This window comes from Triticum dicoccoides, chromosome 7A (assembly GCF_002162155.2).
Source record: "Triticum dicoccoides isolate Atlit2015 ecotype Zavitan chromosome 7A, WEW_v2.0, whole genome shotgun sequence".
NCBI classification, from domain to species: domain Eukaryota; kingdom Viridiplantae; phylum Streptophyta; class Magnoliopsida; order Poales; family Poaceae; genus Triticum; species Triticum dicoccoides.
In genome coordinates this window covers 629,897,837-629,909,374 of record NC_041392.1, presented here as the reverse complement: position 1 = coordinate 629,909,374, position 11,538 = coordinate 629,897,837, and the positions used below count along the sequence as shown (strand labels likewise).

The 11,538-nt window shown below is 42.5% G+C and overlaps 1 protein-coding gene and 1 long non-coding RNA gene across 5 annotated transcripts; both read right to left on the bottom strand.

Annotated features, from left to right (window-relative positions):
• Window positions 1-1,228: 1,228 nt before the first annotated feature.
• LOC119333569 lies at window positions 1,229-4,253 on the bottom strand. 3 transcript variants are annotated; one of them, XR_005161219.1, is made up of 7 exons: window positions 3,950-4,253; window positions 3,774-3,850; window positions 2,866-3,046; window positions 2,529-2,765; window positions 2,293-2,409; window positions 2,009-2,082; window positions 1,229-1,471 (listed from the first exon to the last, which is right to left on the bottom strand). It is a non-coding gene; the product is annotated as an uncharacterized LOC119333569 (long non-coding RNA). The 3 variants fall into 3 exon arrangements; XR_005161220.1 differs by having other exon boundaries at window positions 2,009-2,167; window positions 2,293-2,765; XR_005161218.1 differs by having other exon boundaries at window positions 2,293-2,765.
• A 542-nt stretch (window positions 4,254-4,795) lies between these two features.
• On the bottom strand, window positions 4,796-11,295 carry LOC119333874. 2 transcript variants are annotated; one of them, XM_037606610.1, is made up of 7 exons: window positions 11,025-11,295; window positions 10,787-10,939; window positions 6,789-6,860; window positions 5,840-5,930; window positions 5,637-5,762; window positions 5,378-5,556; window positions 4,796-5,291 (listed from the first exon to the last, which is right to left on the bottom strand). In XM_037606610.1, the coding sequence occupies exons 1-7, from the start codon at window positions 11,160-11,162 to the stop codon at window positions 5,229-5,231; spliced, it is 822 nt and encodes a 273-aa protein (XP_037462507.1). In that variant the 5' UTR covers window positions 11,163-11,295; the 3' UTR covers window positions 4,796-5,228. The 2 variants fall into 2 exon arrangements, with proteins under 2 accessions (XP_037462507.1, XP_037462506.1); XM_037606609.1 differs by lacking the exons at window positions 4,796-5,291; window positions 5,378-5,556; window positions 5,637-5,762; window positions 5,840-5,930; window positions 6,789-6,860 and adding an exon at window positions 8,899-9,675 and having other exon boundaries at window positions 11,025-11,288.
• Window positions 11,296-11,538: the final 243 nt, after the last annotated feature.

Genomic DNA, 11,538 nt, shown 5'->3' with positions numbered 1-11,538 from the left:
GACAGAGGGTGGGCTCTGGCGCTCTGGGTTATCAAAGTTCGGGGCACGTGAGGCCTGCTCTGCTCTGCGCGACGGGCGAGATTTTGAATGTTTGCTGGGGAAAATTTTAGTTTAATTTTCATTTCATGGGCGCCCCGTGCGGCTACGAGGATCGCAGGGGCTGGACCATGTACCTAGCGCCCCAGAGATCGCCCTGCGCGGCTTAATTTAGCTCGTCGGGTACGCGGGTGCGTCGTCGCCTCGTGTAATCGTAATAAATCGGTTGATTCGTGGTGCATGTTGCGTGGATCCGGCCAGCGGTACGGTTTTTGAAAAGCACATTTGAAAATCGCCGGGTACGTACGCGAGGGAGCAGTACGGGGCGCTCTGCCACCGCTGGTGATATCGCCCGCGTCGGAAGAGCACTGTGCGGATCTGGATGCACGGGCACTGTGCAAGTACGCTCCTCATGAGTGATGATAGCCCACCTTCACCATGCCAACTTGCTCACGAGTTACTACTACGAGCGTGCATGGGCCAGCTCAAGCTCGATCGTCTTCTATTTACCTCGGTAAGAAGATGTACGTACTCTCTCTGTAAACTAATATAAAAACGTTTAGATCACTAAGTTTACGGTAAAGATCTAAACCTCTCTGTAAACTAATATAAAAACATTTAGATCACTAAGTTTACGGTAGAGATCTAAACGTTCTGATATCAGTTTATGGAGGGAGTACATCTCACGAAACCAGAGGGATGACATAGGAGTTATTACGTTACGTGCATGTTCAGCAATAGTTAGCCGCTGCTGCAACGCTGTTGCGCGACAATTTGCAGGCTGGTTTGAGGCGGCGATCGCTCGACACGTACGAAACCCGTGCGATATCGCAATGTGACGCGACACGAGCGCAAGCTGGTTTAGATCGTTCACTGTTAGGCCTGACAGCCCGCTCGGGACTTCTCGTGGACGCTAGTGGAACGGAAGCTATCACATCAACTAGATCGGCAGCGCGCGAGGGTGCCGGTCCAAGCGTTTTGCCTATGTCAGCAGGAACTTAGGTATAGCATTTACACTTGCTAGCAAATATGTCCGTGCGTTGCAACGGGAGATAAAAAATTATGGCTAACCAAATAAATATGACTCAATATCCTGACACACGTGAGTAGGAACTTAGGTATAGCATTTACACTTATACTAGGTAATATTAAATTAAAGAAACATTCAATTGTGGTAAAAAATAAAGCACAATGGAGCACAAGATAAACATTGGTTTATAAGGCAGAATCAAATTTGGTGCGTTTACATGACCACAAAAGATAGCCATTTGACATCAGGTTCAATACCAAAAGCGAGAACGCATAAGAGAAGGTAATAAGAGCAGGAACATAATAAAAAGAGTCAATTATGGAGCCATTATCACTAAGCATATTAATAGGCGCCGTAATCCATCCGCCTTGTCGATGTACTTCATAGGGACTACCTCGCACGAACCTGATACAAACAAACTGTGAGATGTATGTAATTGAATGATTTATGTACTCAAGCATCAACCTTACTATCTTGAACTTTAACAATAGGCCAATCAGAATCAATATGGTCTAAGTAAGCAATAGCCCTTATCTAATATAGGGAACACACAACATAGAAAGCATCACATGAGAGGTAAGGTGGTATACAGAGGAATGCATATTCTTGTCAGCCGAGTAACCAAATCAAAGGAATCTATCTTTGCATTCATTATTCCGTCAAGCATGAACAGCCTCACTGAAGCAAAACTTGTTTTCATACACAAATTGAGAAGCCATCAAATAATGTATGAGCATAAAAGTATATTTAATTACTGGTTTAGTAGCAACATATGACAGCATGAAGCAACTTAAAAAAGCAACTTAAGATAGGTGGCGCGGCTTGCCGTGCGTCGCCCGCTGAACGAAGGGACAAACAACAGCACCTTGAGAAACATATGAGCTCGTGAACGACAATGGGTAAAGATTTTTGAGACGGGTTTGTGATATAATTCATGTTCACCTTATTTTCCAGGGAACAACACCTTGCGGGCGGTCCTCCTCTTTTTGCCGTCTTTAGAAGGAACATGGTGGATGCTGACGACAAGTAATAGGTGGTTAGCCCATAGAACTTGCAGCGGCGTTGTGTGGCAATGTAATGGAAAGTACTTATTGTTTGTTTCTGTGACAGGGGTTAATGTGGTTTCTCTATCAGTGGCATGCTGTGGATGAACAATGCTTAAGGGAAACGAGCATTAAGCACTGGAGGATAACACAGAGGGATGAAAGTATTGTACCGTCGTTTACCTCGGAAAGCACTTTCTGGCTGGTCTGTGGAGTATTATGATGGTTAGGAGGCAACAAAGTAGCTCCTTGTTTATTCTCAGGCTGGGGTTTCTGCTTGGCGGCAGTCAGTAAAGAGAGCTGGTTGCCCAGGGCGTTAGCCTTATCATAGAGAGCCGAGGACCAGAACTCCTCAGCCTGAAGTTTTCTTTTGCATATTTTCAGCTCTGCAAAGTTTGCATCATCGATTGTGACTATACCTGTTTTCTGTAGGTACACGAGGGCAGCAACACAGGTAGATTCGATGTGTGGGGCATGGAATTCCTTTCTTGTGCTTACATGCTTTTGCTGTGGGGAGGTAGGTCAATGGAGAGAGAGACGTCGACATCATCGCTGCTTGTACCGGTAAAAGTGAATGGATGGAGTGTGCCACCAATTGTTTCAATTGCTCGTTCAAGAATGAATTGCTTGCTGATGGTGACGCAGATTGGAGACAGCTTTGATTGTACAGGAGGTAAAATTTATATATTAGCATGCCACGGGCCATGAAATTGAGGAATGAAGAGAAGAACAATACGATAAGAGCTTTCAACTAACCGGAGGAAGGCTCTTGATCAGTAGCCCATCATCTATCGGGACGTTCACGGACGAGGTTGCCATCGCGGAGGATCCATCAGCCATGGTGTTGCCTGAACTGGAAGAGGAGCTCGGTGCAGAGTAGGCAGCAGATGGAAGGCCAACTTTCTCAAACACAGTATCCAAGATGATCTGGCGAAACCTGGTTCAGAAATCATGACGCAGTAAGAATGGAGTGAATTTGTCATTGTAAAGGCAGGGGGTAAGGCACATGCCATTCGATGTCAACCTATAAACATATATAAATAAATGTATTTGCAGGAATTTTTTATCAGTGTGAATTTGTTATCTGTAAGAACAAAAAATTAAGCTCTGAGACAACTCTGTATGTAATTTCATACATCATAGCTTTAATATAGCTCAGGACATGATAAAGAATGTTTGTTTTTTACTGGAGAGCAAATCAGTACATGTGGTGGATGCAGTAAGATAACAAAGACGTAATCTATAGAATGTAGCTAAATTCAAGGTTCTCTTTGGTAGGAGAACATGAATATATAAAAAAAATGCAGACGCAACCCCTTCTCTGGAAGCACAGTGGATTAAGAGTGTACTTTCAGTCATTTTGAATGTACAAATATGTTCAAAGGTAGAATCACATAGGACTGGGTAAGGACCAAAGATTAGTCATTGAAATAGAATGGATTGGCATAAAATATAGGGAACACCATGGGTATCTTGATGCTATAAATCGAATCATTTTATTAATAACCAAAGGACCAATGACATTATTTCATCACTATAGAGAGATGAGGGCGACTCTAAGGGAAAAATATGTTTTCTTTTTAGGAGAGATGTTTGAGTTAGCTGCATTTCATTGTTTGCAGGAAGCCTTGGCTGTGCAAGCAGGGCTAGATATGATAATTTACCTTTTAAGAAGAACCGAACGTGAGGGAATGATTCAGCGTGCCTACAGCAGTCATAGAGGGCGGATCGAGGGGGAAAACTTGAGTTGCAGGGCGGGGAAGAACAATGTCTTGCAAAGTTAGGAAACCCATGTGGATAGATAAAATAACTCGAAATGTAGCGTCGGGAGAAGGAATACCTGCCGTGAAGATCAATCGCAGCTAGACGCGGTTTTCTCCATCTCGAATCACCGGCGATTTGAGGAGCAGCGCAGATCTAGGTACACGCTTGAGAGGAAGCGAGAGGAGTGAAGTAGGAGAGTGAAGTGGAAGAAGGGGATGAGGCCGAGCAGGTGGATGCGTATGTGGAACGGTGAGGGGGTAGAATCACCTCGCTCACCGCTGGTAAACAGTAAGAGCCGCCGCTCTGGGCAAACAGGGGAGGAGCACGTGTTCCTCTCAGGCGACGGTGATCTAACCAGCAGGCTAGCTTTATCCTGGTGCTCTTAAACCAGAATCGCTACCCACACGTTGGGATACCATGGGGTCAGTTTGGACGAGCCCACCGGACAGTGAGAGAGACACAAGGCAGTTGCGGGTTGCCGTGTAGGAAAAAGGAGACGCGCTTATATCTACAAGTCGACACGGCTTTGGGCCGGCCTGCTGAAAACCGGCGGTGAATCAGAAGATAAGGTTAAGGATTTCTTTTATGTGTTTACAAAAGAGAAGTTAAGGTTTTTTGATCATGGGGAAAAAACTAAGGGTATCGTACAGCGGTCAGTAACCCAATTAAACAGGGTTAATTCGTACAGCACACTTAAAATGAATCATGGTAATTACATGTTTGCATGTTCTAATTATGTTTGATAGCAGAGTGCTGGGGTTACAGGATGTGAACCAAAAGTGCAGAGGATAAAATAACAAAGACGTGGGCTGTAGCTTAGCGGTCTCCATTTAACAGTTGGGTTAGCTAGGACTAAAGGCTAGGCATGTTCACTGTTCGAAAGACCATCTAAAGTCAAGAAACCGAGTAGATACCAGATATATAAGTAAATTCATCCCAAAAGACTATCTCTTTCACAATAAGGGAGGGTGGTCTGTCAACATATTAATTCAAACCGCTTCTACGGAGACATTGTAGTTAAGAACAATAATTTACAGCAAAGGAAGAAACAGTTTTGAGAGAGATCAACAGATGGAAGGACATAGAAATGACATTGCTGCTTTGCTACACGCGCTCCAAAAGTATACCCTAGGATAGACTCAACAGATATTCATGGATCTCCATATAGGGGATAGACGATCAGGCGCAGCCCCTTCGTTGAGCATTTGAACGCAAAGGCATAGACCCGGCCCTCTTTCATTTCTGCCTTCTGAAAGAAAGCGCTCCAGTTCTTTGTGATGGTGGCTCTGTTGTCGACGCCTTTGATGAAGCGAACTGTGGCGTTGACAGTACCATCTCCATTGCTCACTGGCAATTCATTGCTGGCTGGCATCCATATGTGGGTAGATACTGCCTTTAGAGAAGGGCACCAGAAAATACTACAAGGCAAGGCAAACGCTGATTAGTATGTAATGGTGCAGCATAAGATGGACTGAAACAATGTAAAGGATTTTTTAGTGCTAACCATTCTTTTTCCAGGGGTTGCAAAGGTCTTTGTCATGTGGCAGACATAGTAGCTGTTAGGTGTTCTCTTGTTTTTAATTAGCTTGCGCAGCTTCTTAAGATTATTGTTGTACAACTTCACTTCATTTCCGTACACACAGTACGGGCTAAACTCATCAGCATAACCGATGCAAGGCTCACCTACGTAATTTGTTACAATCATATAGTTGTTAACGATTTACAACCGATCAATAGGAAGGAAAGTACGATAGAGTTTGTACCGCGAATAATGAATTCCCCTGGTTTTAGATGGATTTCTTCTCGTTTATAATCTGGGATCCAATCCGATGACAAGGGCCGGTCGATGTACTCAAATGGCTGCTTGTGCTTTTTACAGAGGAACTGGTCTGCACAAGTTAAGTGGAACGAAATGAGGATACGTTAGTCAAATCTGGTAATGACAAAATTCCCACAAGGTAATTACTGTGATTGTTGTAGGTGGCATGGGCCTGTGGTGTATAGGCAGCCTCAACATCACTGTCTGTAGCATGTTCTTCTTGTTTAACTGTGAGCCCCTGCAGATGAGTAATAGCAGATTAAATGAGTTCGAGCGAGTGTATCTTTGTTGGAGTAGGCAGACAGAAAGATGTTAATTTCCTTCAAGATATTTCCAGCAGCGTGAAGCATGTTGGAAAGTTGCATGTTTTTCTATATACAAACAAAGTAGCAGACTATACAGTAAACTTTCAGCTGCACAACCAAATTCCATAGTCAATTAGACATAACGAATCTAAATGCTTCCAAAGGAAAGAAAAGAAAAACGTTGGTCTATACCGAATGAAAAAATTCATATCTTATGCATCACATGACATCTATTTTCTTATAGGAATCGAGATTCATGCCGTACAACTTTCCTATGAAGTTCCTATTCCCATCCTTGTCCTATGATCAAAGGAGGCCTACATTTGCAAACCTTGTATACTTAAAAAGTTCGTGCAAGTATTCTTTTAAGAATCTTTTTTGGAATAGTGTTTCCAAGGTGTTCAGCAGAGACGGGGACAAGTTTCGACGACAGAGAACTCAAGAGACGATATAACAAGCGAAGTATGACTCAATTTCCAAGCACGAGCTTATGGAACCACATATAGCGCATAGTGTGCGTATATTTGGCCTGGGTCATCTATTAACTAATATTACTAACCACAAGCAGCTTTTAAGTTCAGTCTTAGACAAGGCAGAGATGCACAATAACTGTAATTTTACATTATAAGTCGTAACATGCACGATGCATCTGCATTCTAGGTTCTGGCTGTTGTTCTTTTCCCTTGAGAAATTACTATTGTGGAATATATAATCTAGGCTATCACTTACTAAAGGAGCATATATATTTATACCTCATTTCTGAATCTAGCAAACGTGGAAACATAGCTCACCTTGCTATCGAGCACAGCCCTATTTGGGATTTCCAACCTGACTCCAGCCTTGACTGCGGTGGTCACATTGCCCTGCAGATGGGGCGAGCAGTTTTCATTAGCAACAGGTCTAGTTGTACACAGTAATTAACCACAGTAAAAGGAGGAACGACGATTCAATATCTAAACACAAGCTTATTCGACCACATTCATCATATAATGTACATGTATTTGGACTGAGGCATCTACTAACTAAATTTTATTTAAACTCAGGCATGGTACAACTTTTAGTTAAGCCCCCAGCCCTCGTCCCACTTTCACTTTTATTTTTACAACTCAATTTGGCTGTTTCTTAGTAATACACTCCATTTTATTTAAAGTAAAATCTTTATTTTATTATGAGAAATGCACATCTTTTTCCAGCCAAAGTAACACATATGCTGTGATACGGTTGGCAAAAGGGAAAGTAGTAGCTGAATGGATACCAAAACATTTTAAAAAATCTGAAACTTTGTGGAAATGTGATCAACAAATATTAGAGAGGGTTGCAAATTTTAGTGGTCAAATGACATTCGAGGAACTATATACGATAAAAACAAAATTACCCAAAATGTATGTGCACTGTTTGGCCAAAATTTGTAATTCTGTTCTTCTTTGGTAATCCCTCCGTCTCAAAATAAGTGTCTTAACCTTAGTACAACTTTGTATTAAAGTTAGAATAAAGTTGAGACACTTATTTTGGGACCGAGGGAGTACAATTCTCCTCGGATATCATTTGACCATGAAACTTGGCAAGCCTCTCTAACATTTGATGATGATCATTTCCACAATTTTTTATATTTTTTCAAAATGTTTTGGTGTGTTTTCATGCGTGGGTGCACGAGGGTGGGTGTAGAAAAACCACTCTCTTGGCAAAAGAGATGTAACAAAAACAAGGCAATATAGGATTTGCATGACAGGATTATGCAAAGAGAACAGCAAATGTCACAAAAGAACCACTCTTATTGTTATTTCGAATATTCACATGATCACAAATCTACATATCCATGAAATAGCAAACCCCGTATCTTCACTTTTACTTCATTTTACAAGTAAATTTGGCTGTTTTTTTGTAATACACTCCATTTTTTTACAGCAAAATTTTTATTTTATAATTTAATGCTCCAAAATTGCTTCTGATGTAAAGCAATAGGTTAGTCAAGTTTTCACATTCAGTGAATCAGGGCCATGAGATTGGATGGACAAATCCCATTGCCATTTTCGTATCCTTCTCCATGTGGAATTTGATCAATAAAAAATCGATTTAGCCCTATAAAAAAACGAATGCCAATAGTGTGTGTATCTAAGGAAATAAACCATTATTTGTTGTGGAAGGTAAAACAGGTGTGAGGCATGGACGGATGGACATGGATTTGGAATTATTATTTAGTATGTTTTTCATCTATACAATGAAAACTAACTATAAACACATAATTAACTGTCCGTTTTGCAATTTGGATGGGAAAATAATTTCAGAGCGAAGAACTGTCATCCCCGTTTACTTTTTTAGCATGATTACTGGAGGCATTAATTTAGGCAGTGTGATGCAGGGAATTGGACATTTTTTAGCTAGAAAGCAAAGTAAAAACATTTGCATAAGCCCTAGATCGGCAACACGCCTTCGCGCGAGGGTGCATGTCCGAACATTTTGATCAAACGGGTAATGTCAAGGTATTAGTGACTTACGGTGCTATTCGGATGATAAAAAAGGCAATGAAAGGATGATATTACCACCGTGTATCTTAATGGGATTAAGAACGTTTGAATGAACTGGAGTTATAATAGATGTTAGGCAGAATGTAACTAAAAATATTGGTACTGGCTTAATGCCGCAACCTGAGAAACCTCGAAACACCCACCCATGAAGCCATTGCATCACAAAGTATAGATAAATGTTATAATCTGTGTAAGTGAGCCAAGAGGGTTAATGTCAGGTTGTTGTGAGCTAAATAAAGCACGATTTAACGATGCCAGGAGCTGACTGTAAAATCAATAACTGTAAGTAAGATAAAGATGAAACAGAATGGAATGAATCCATATAAAAAAATTAAAAGAGATTCATATATAACAGGAAGAATCACCGAAGAATCCGTTGGAAACAAAGATCATTCACGTGCACAACATGGGAAGTCACCAAACAGCATACATTCATAGAAACCACACTTAACGATAACAACAGAAAGTACACTTGACAATAACAACAATCCATAGAATATGTAGTTTTTGTTCAAAAGAACATCAAAAGGGCAAAGGCAATGATCTGTAAACATGCTGGGTACGATGCGCTGACCGAAGATCACCAGACCGTGGTCTCTAGGCGCTGCTCGGATTTCATGCCAATATAACGTAGCCTTTTTGCCAACTTTCCCGTGCTTGCGAGTGCCGTTTTCATAGCCCATTTGGTGCTGTCATGCCCTCTTAGGTACCGAGTAACGGTCGTATTCTGTATCTGGTTGGAATATGAGTTCATATATCTGGCAGCATAGTACCATCCTCTGCGTGCCTTCTTTATTGTTTTGTTTGCTGCAACCAGCAACCTTATTAGGTGTGTCACCTTACTTTCCAGCCTTTTAACATGGATGTAGTGATAATCCCTGACTTCCTTGCCACATACATCCTCCATAAACTTAATGGCTGCCATAACAGCACTGTCGTCTGCTTCATCACAGTTTTTTGAGATCACACCAGATATTGAGGTTGGAACAAGTAAACCATCGATCAATTGCAACGACGAATTGAAAGTAACCGTCACACAAGACTCATTGCCCGGATATGGCTTGTGTTGGTAAGTCGCAGGGGGCAACTTGAGAGCTCGCAGCATGAGGGCAAAGATGTGGGAAAGAGGAATCAGTATTACATAGTCATCTTCCTGCAGAGGAAGGAAAAGGTTTAAACAATTGGGGGATAAAGACTAATATCACAAGTCATTGCATTGATTTGTAAAGCAGGGAACAATAAGTTTATGTTATGTTGATCAAACTAAATCAAGCTACTCTAAGATGGAAAACAAACTGGACCCAGGGAAGAAGGATGTTTAAAAACATGTTGCTCCACTGAATAAATTGGCCTTGTGTTGAAACAAAAAGATTTGCGAACTAAGGATTAGGTGCTGGTGCACTACTTGAGCTTGTCAAGCACAGCCTATCACCGTTATGCTACTGTAATCACTCACGCGCTACACAAAGAACGTTTTGTATAAGAGCTAGTCATGCCATCTTCTGAGAGGCTCTGCAATCTGAAGTTGCACTTTGCCTTGCTACCGTCGACGGGGCTATCAGGTTGGTAGTAGTTCAAAGTAATCTGAAGATGTGACTTGTCTCCCTTTTTCTACATAGACATTCATGGATGTTGTCTGCTTGAGATGGAAATGGGAACTATGCGTTTTTCTCTTATGTGGAATGCATACAACGGATGGTACTTGCGAACTAACAATTAGGTGCCAGCGACAGGATCAGAAGCAAAGGCATCGTCACCATTGAATCCCCTAGGGTCAGCCTGCCCACGGCCCCGACCGGTCGGGCCACCGCCAGACCGCCCACGGCCACGCCTACGACCAGCTACCAACGCAGCCCCAGCCCCAACAGCGTCCTCACCATTGATGACGACCGGACGACGTGGCATGTCAATAACACAGGTACGCCATACCCACACGCTGGACAACCAAGAAGCAAGAACCATGTAACCATACAGAGAGCAACAGCAGGTATCCAAATGCGTGGTCTATGGAAAAGGAAATATAGTTGCATGAAAGGTTCAGACAACATAACATTAACTGAAGAAACATCTACAAGACTATCAACTACACCAATCACATGTAAATGAGATAGGTTTAAAATTGAACGTGGTGAGCCTGAGTATGCACAGCCCCTAGATGAGACATGTGTTTCTCTTTAGAGACGGATGTGAGATGCTATGTCAATCAGTTTTTTTGTCAGTCATCTAGTAAAATCAGAGGGGGGATTTGACGTGTGTCAGCTCACCTGTGCAAGCCCCCGCAGACAGTTGTTGGTGGAGCAGGCGGAAGGCGCTGGGTTAGGAACAGGGAGTTTCTCGGGCGCCAGCGTGATCTGATCACGGAGCTCATCGGCGGCCATCGTGTTCTGATCAAGGAGCTGGTCGGCGACCATGGCGACCTGAAATCCCCAGATGTGGGCACGTATTTAGAGTCCAAAGGGAAAAATAAACGCGATCTATGACCGTGCATAAGCGGGGACTGACCTGGTCGGTGGAGTTCATCTGCGTAGGGCGAATCGAAGAGGCGATGCGGAGTTCAGTTGAAGAAGGCGCCGCCATGCGGAGAAGACGATGCAGCTGCAGTGAGCATGTAGATCCGTAAGTCTGACCTACTAAGAGCATTACTAGTAGAACCCTCAAACTCTCAAATCCTCAAAGCACTTTTAAGGGTTGAGAAGTGCCACTTTTTGACACTTTTAAGGGTTGAAAAACAGGGGCAAATACTAGAACCCTCAAACCCAACCCGTAAACTGCTTTAAGGGTTGGATTTGAGGGTTCTAGTCTTTGCCTCAACCCCAACCTTTAAATCTATCATTTGGCATCTCACAATTTATGACAACAAGAACACAATCAACTTCCAAACAAACTACCAAATGACAATCATTGATGCATGGTTTAATAGTTTACATCACAAAATCATCATCTTCCTCCTCTCATCGGCACCATCACCAAAAGTTGCACCTCGGCGCCATCTCCTAGACCACAAGCGGGCTCCATC

Bases quoted from the DNA above. Each gene is read 5' to 3' on its own strand.
- LOC119333874 (XM_037606609.1), bottom strand. From the start codon at position 11,162: ATGCTCTTAGTAGGTCAGACTTACGGATCTACATGCTCACTGCAGCTG. The intron at 10,940-11,024 runs GTCAGTCCCCGC...TGGGGATTTCAG, and splicing joins AGATGAACTCCACCGACCAG to GTCGCCATGGTCGCCGACCA. The intron at 9,676-10,786 runs GTGAGCTGACAC...CTTCCTCTGCAG, and splicing joins GTCTGCGGGGGCTTGCACAG to GAAGATGACTATGTAATACT.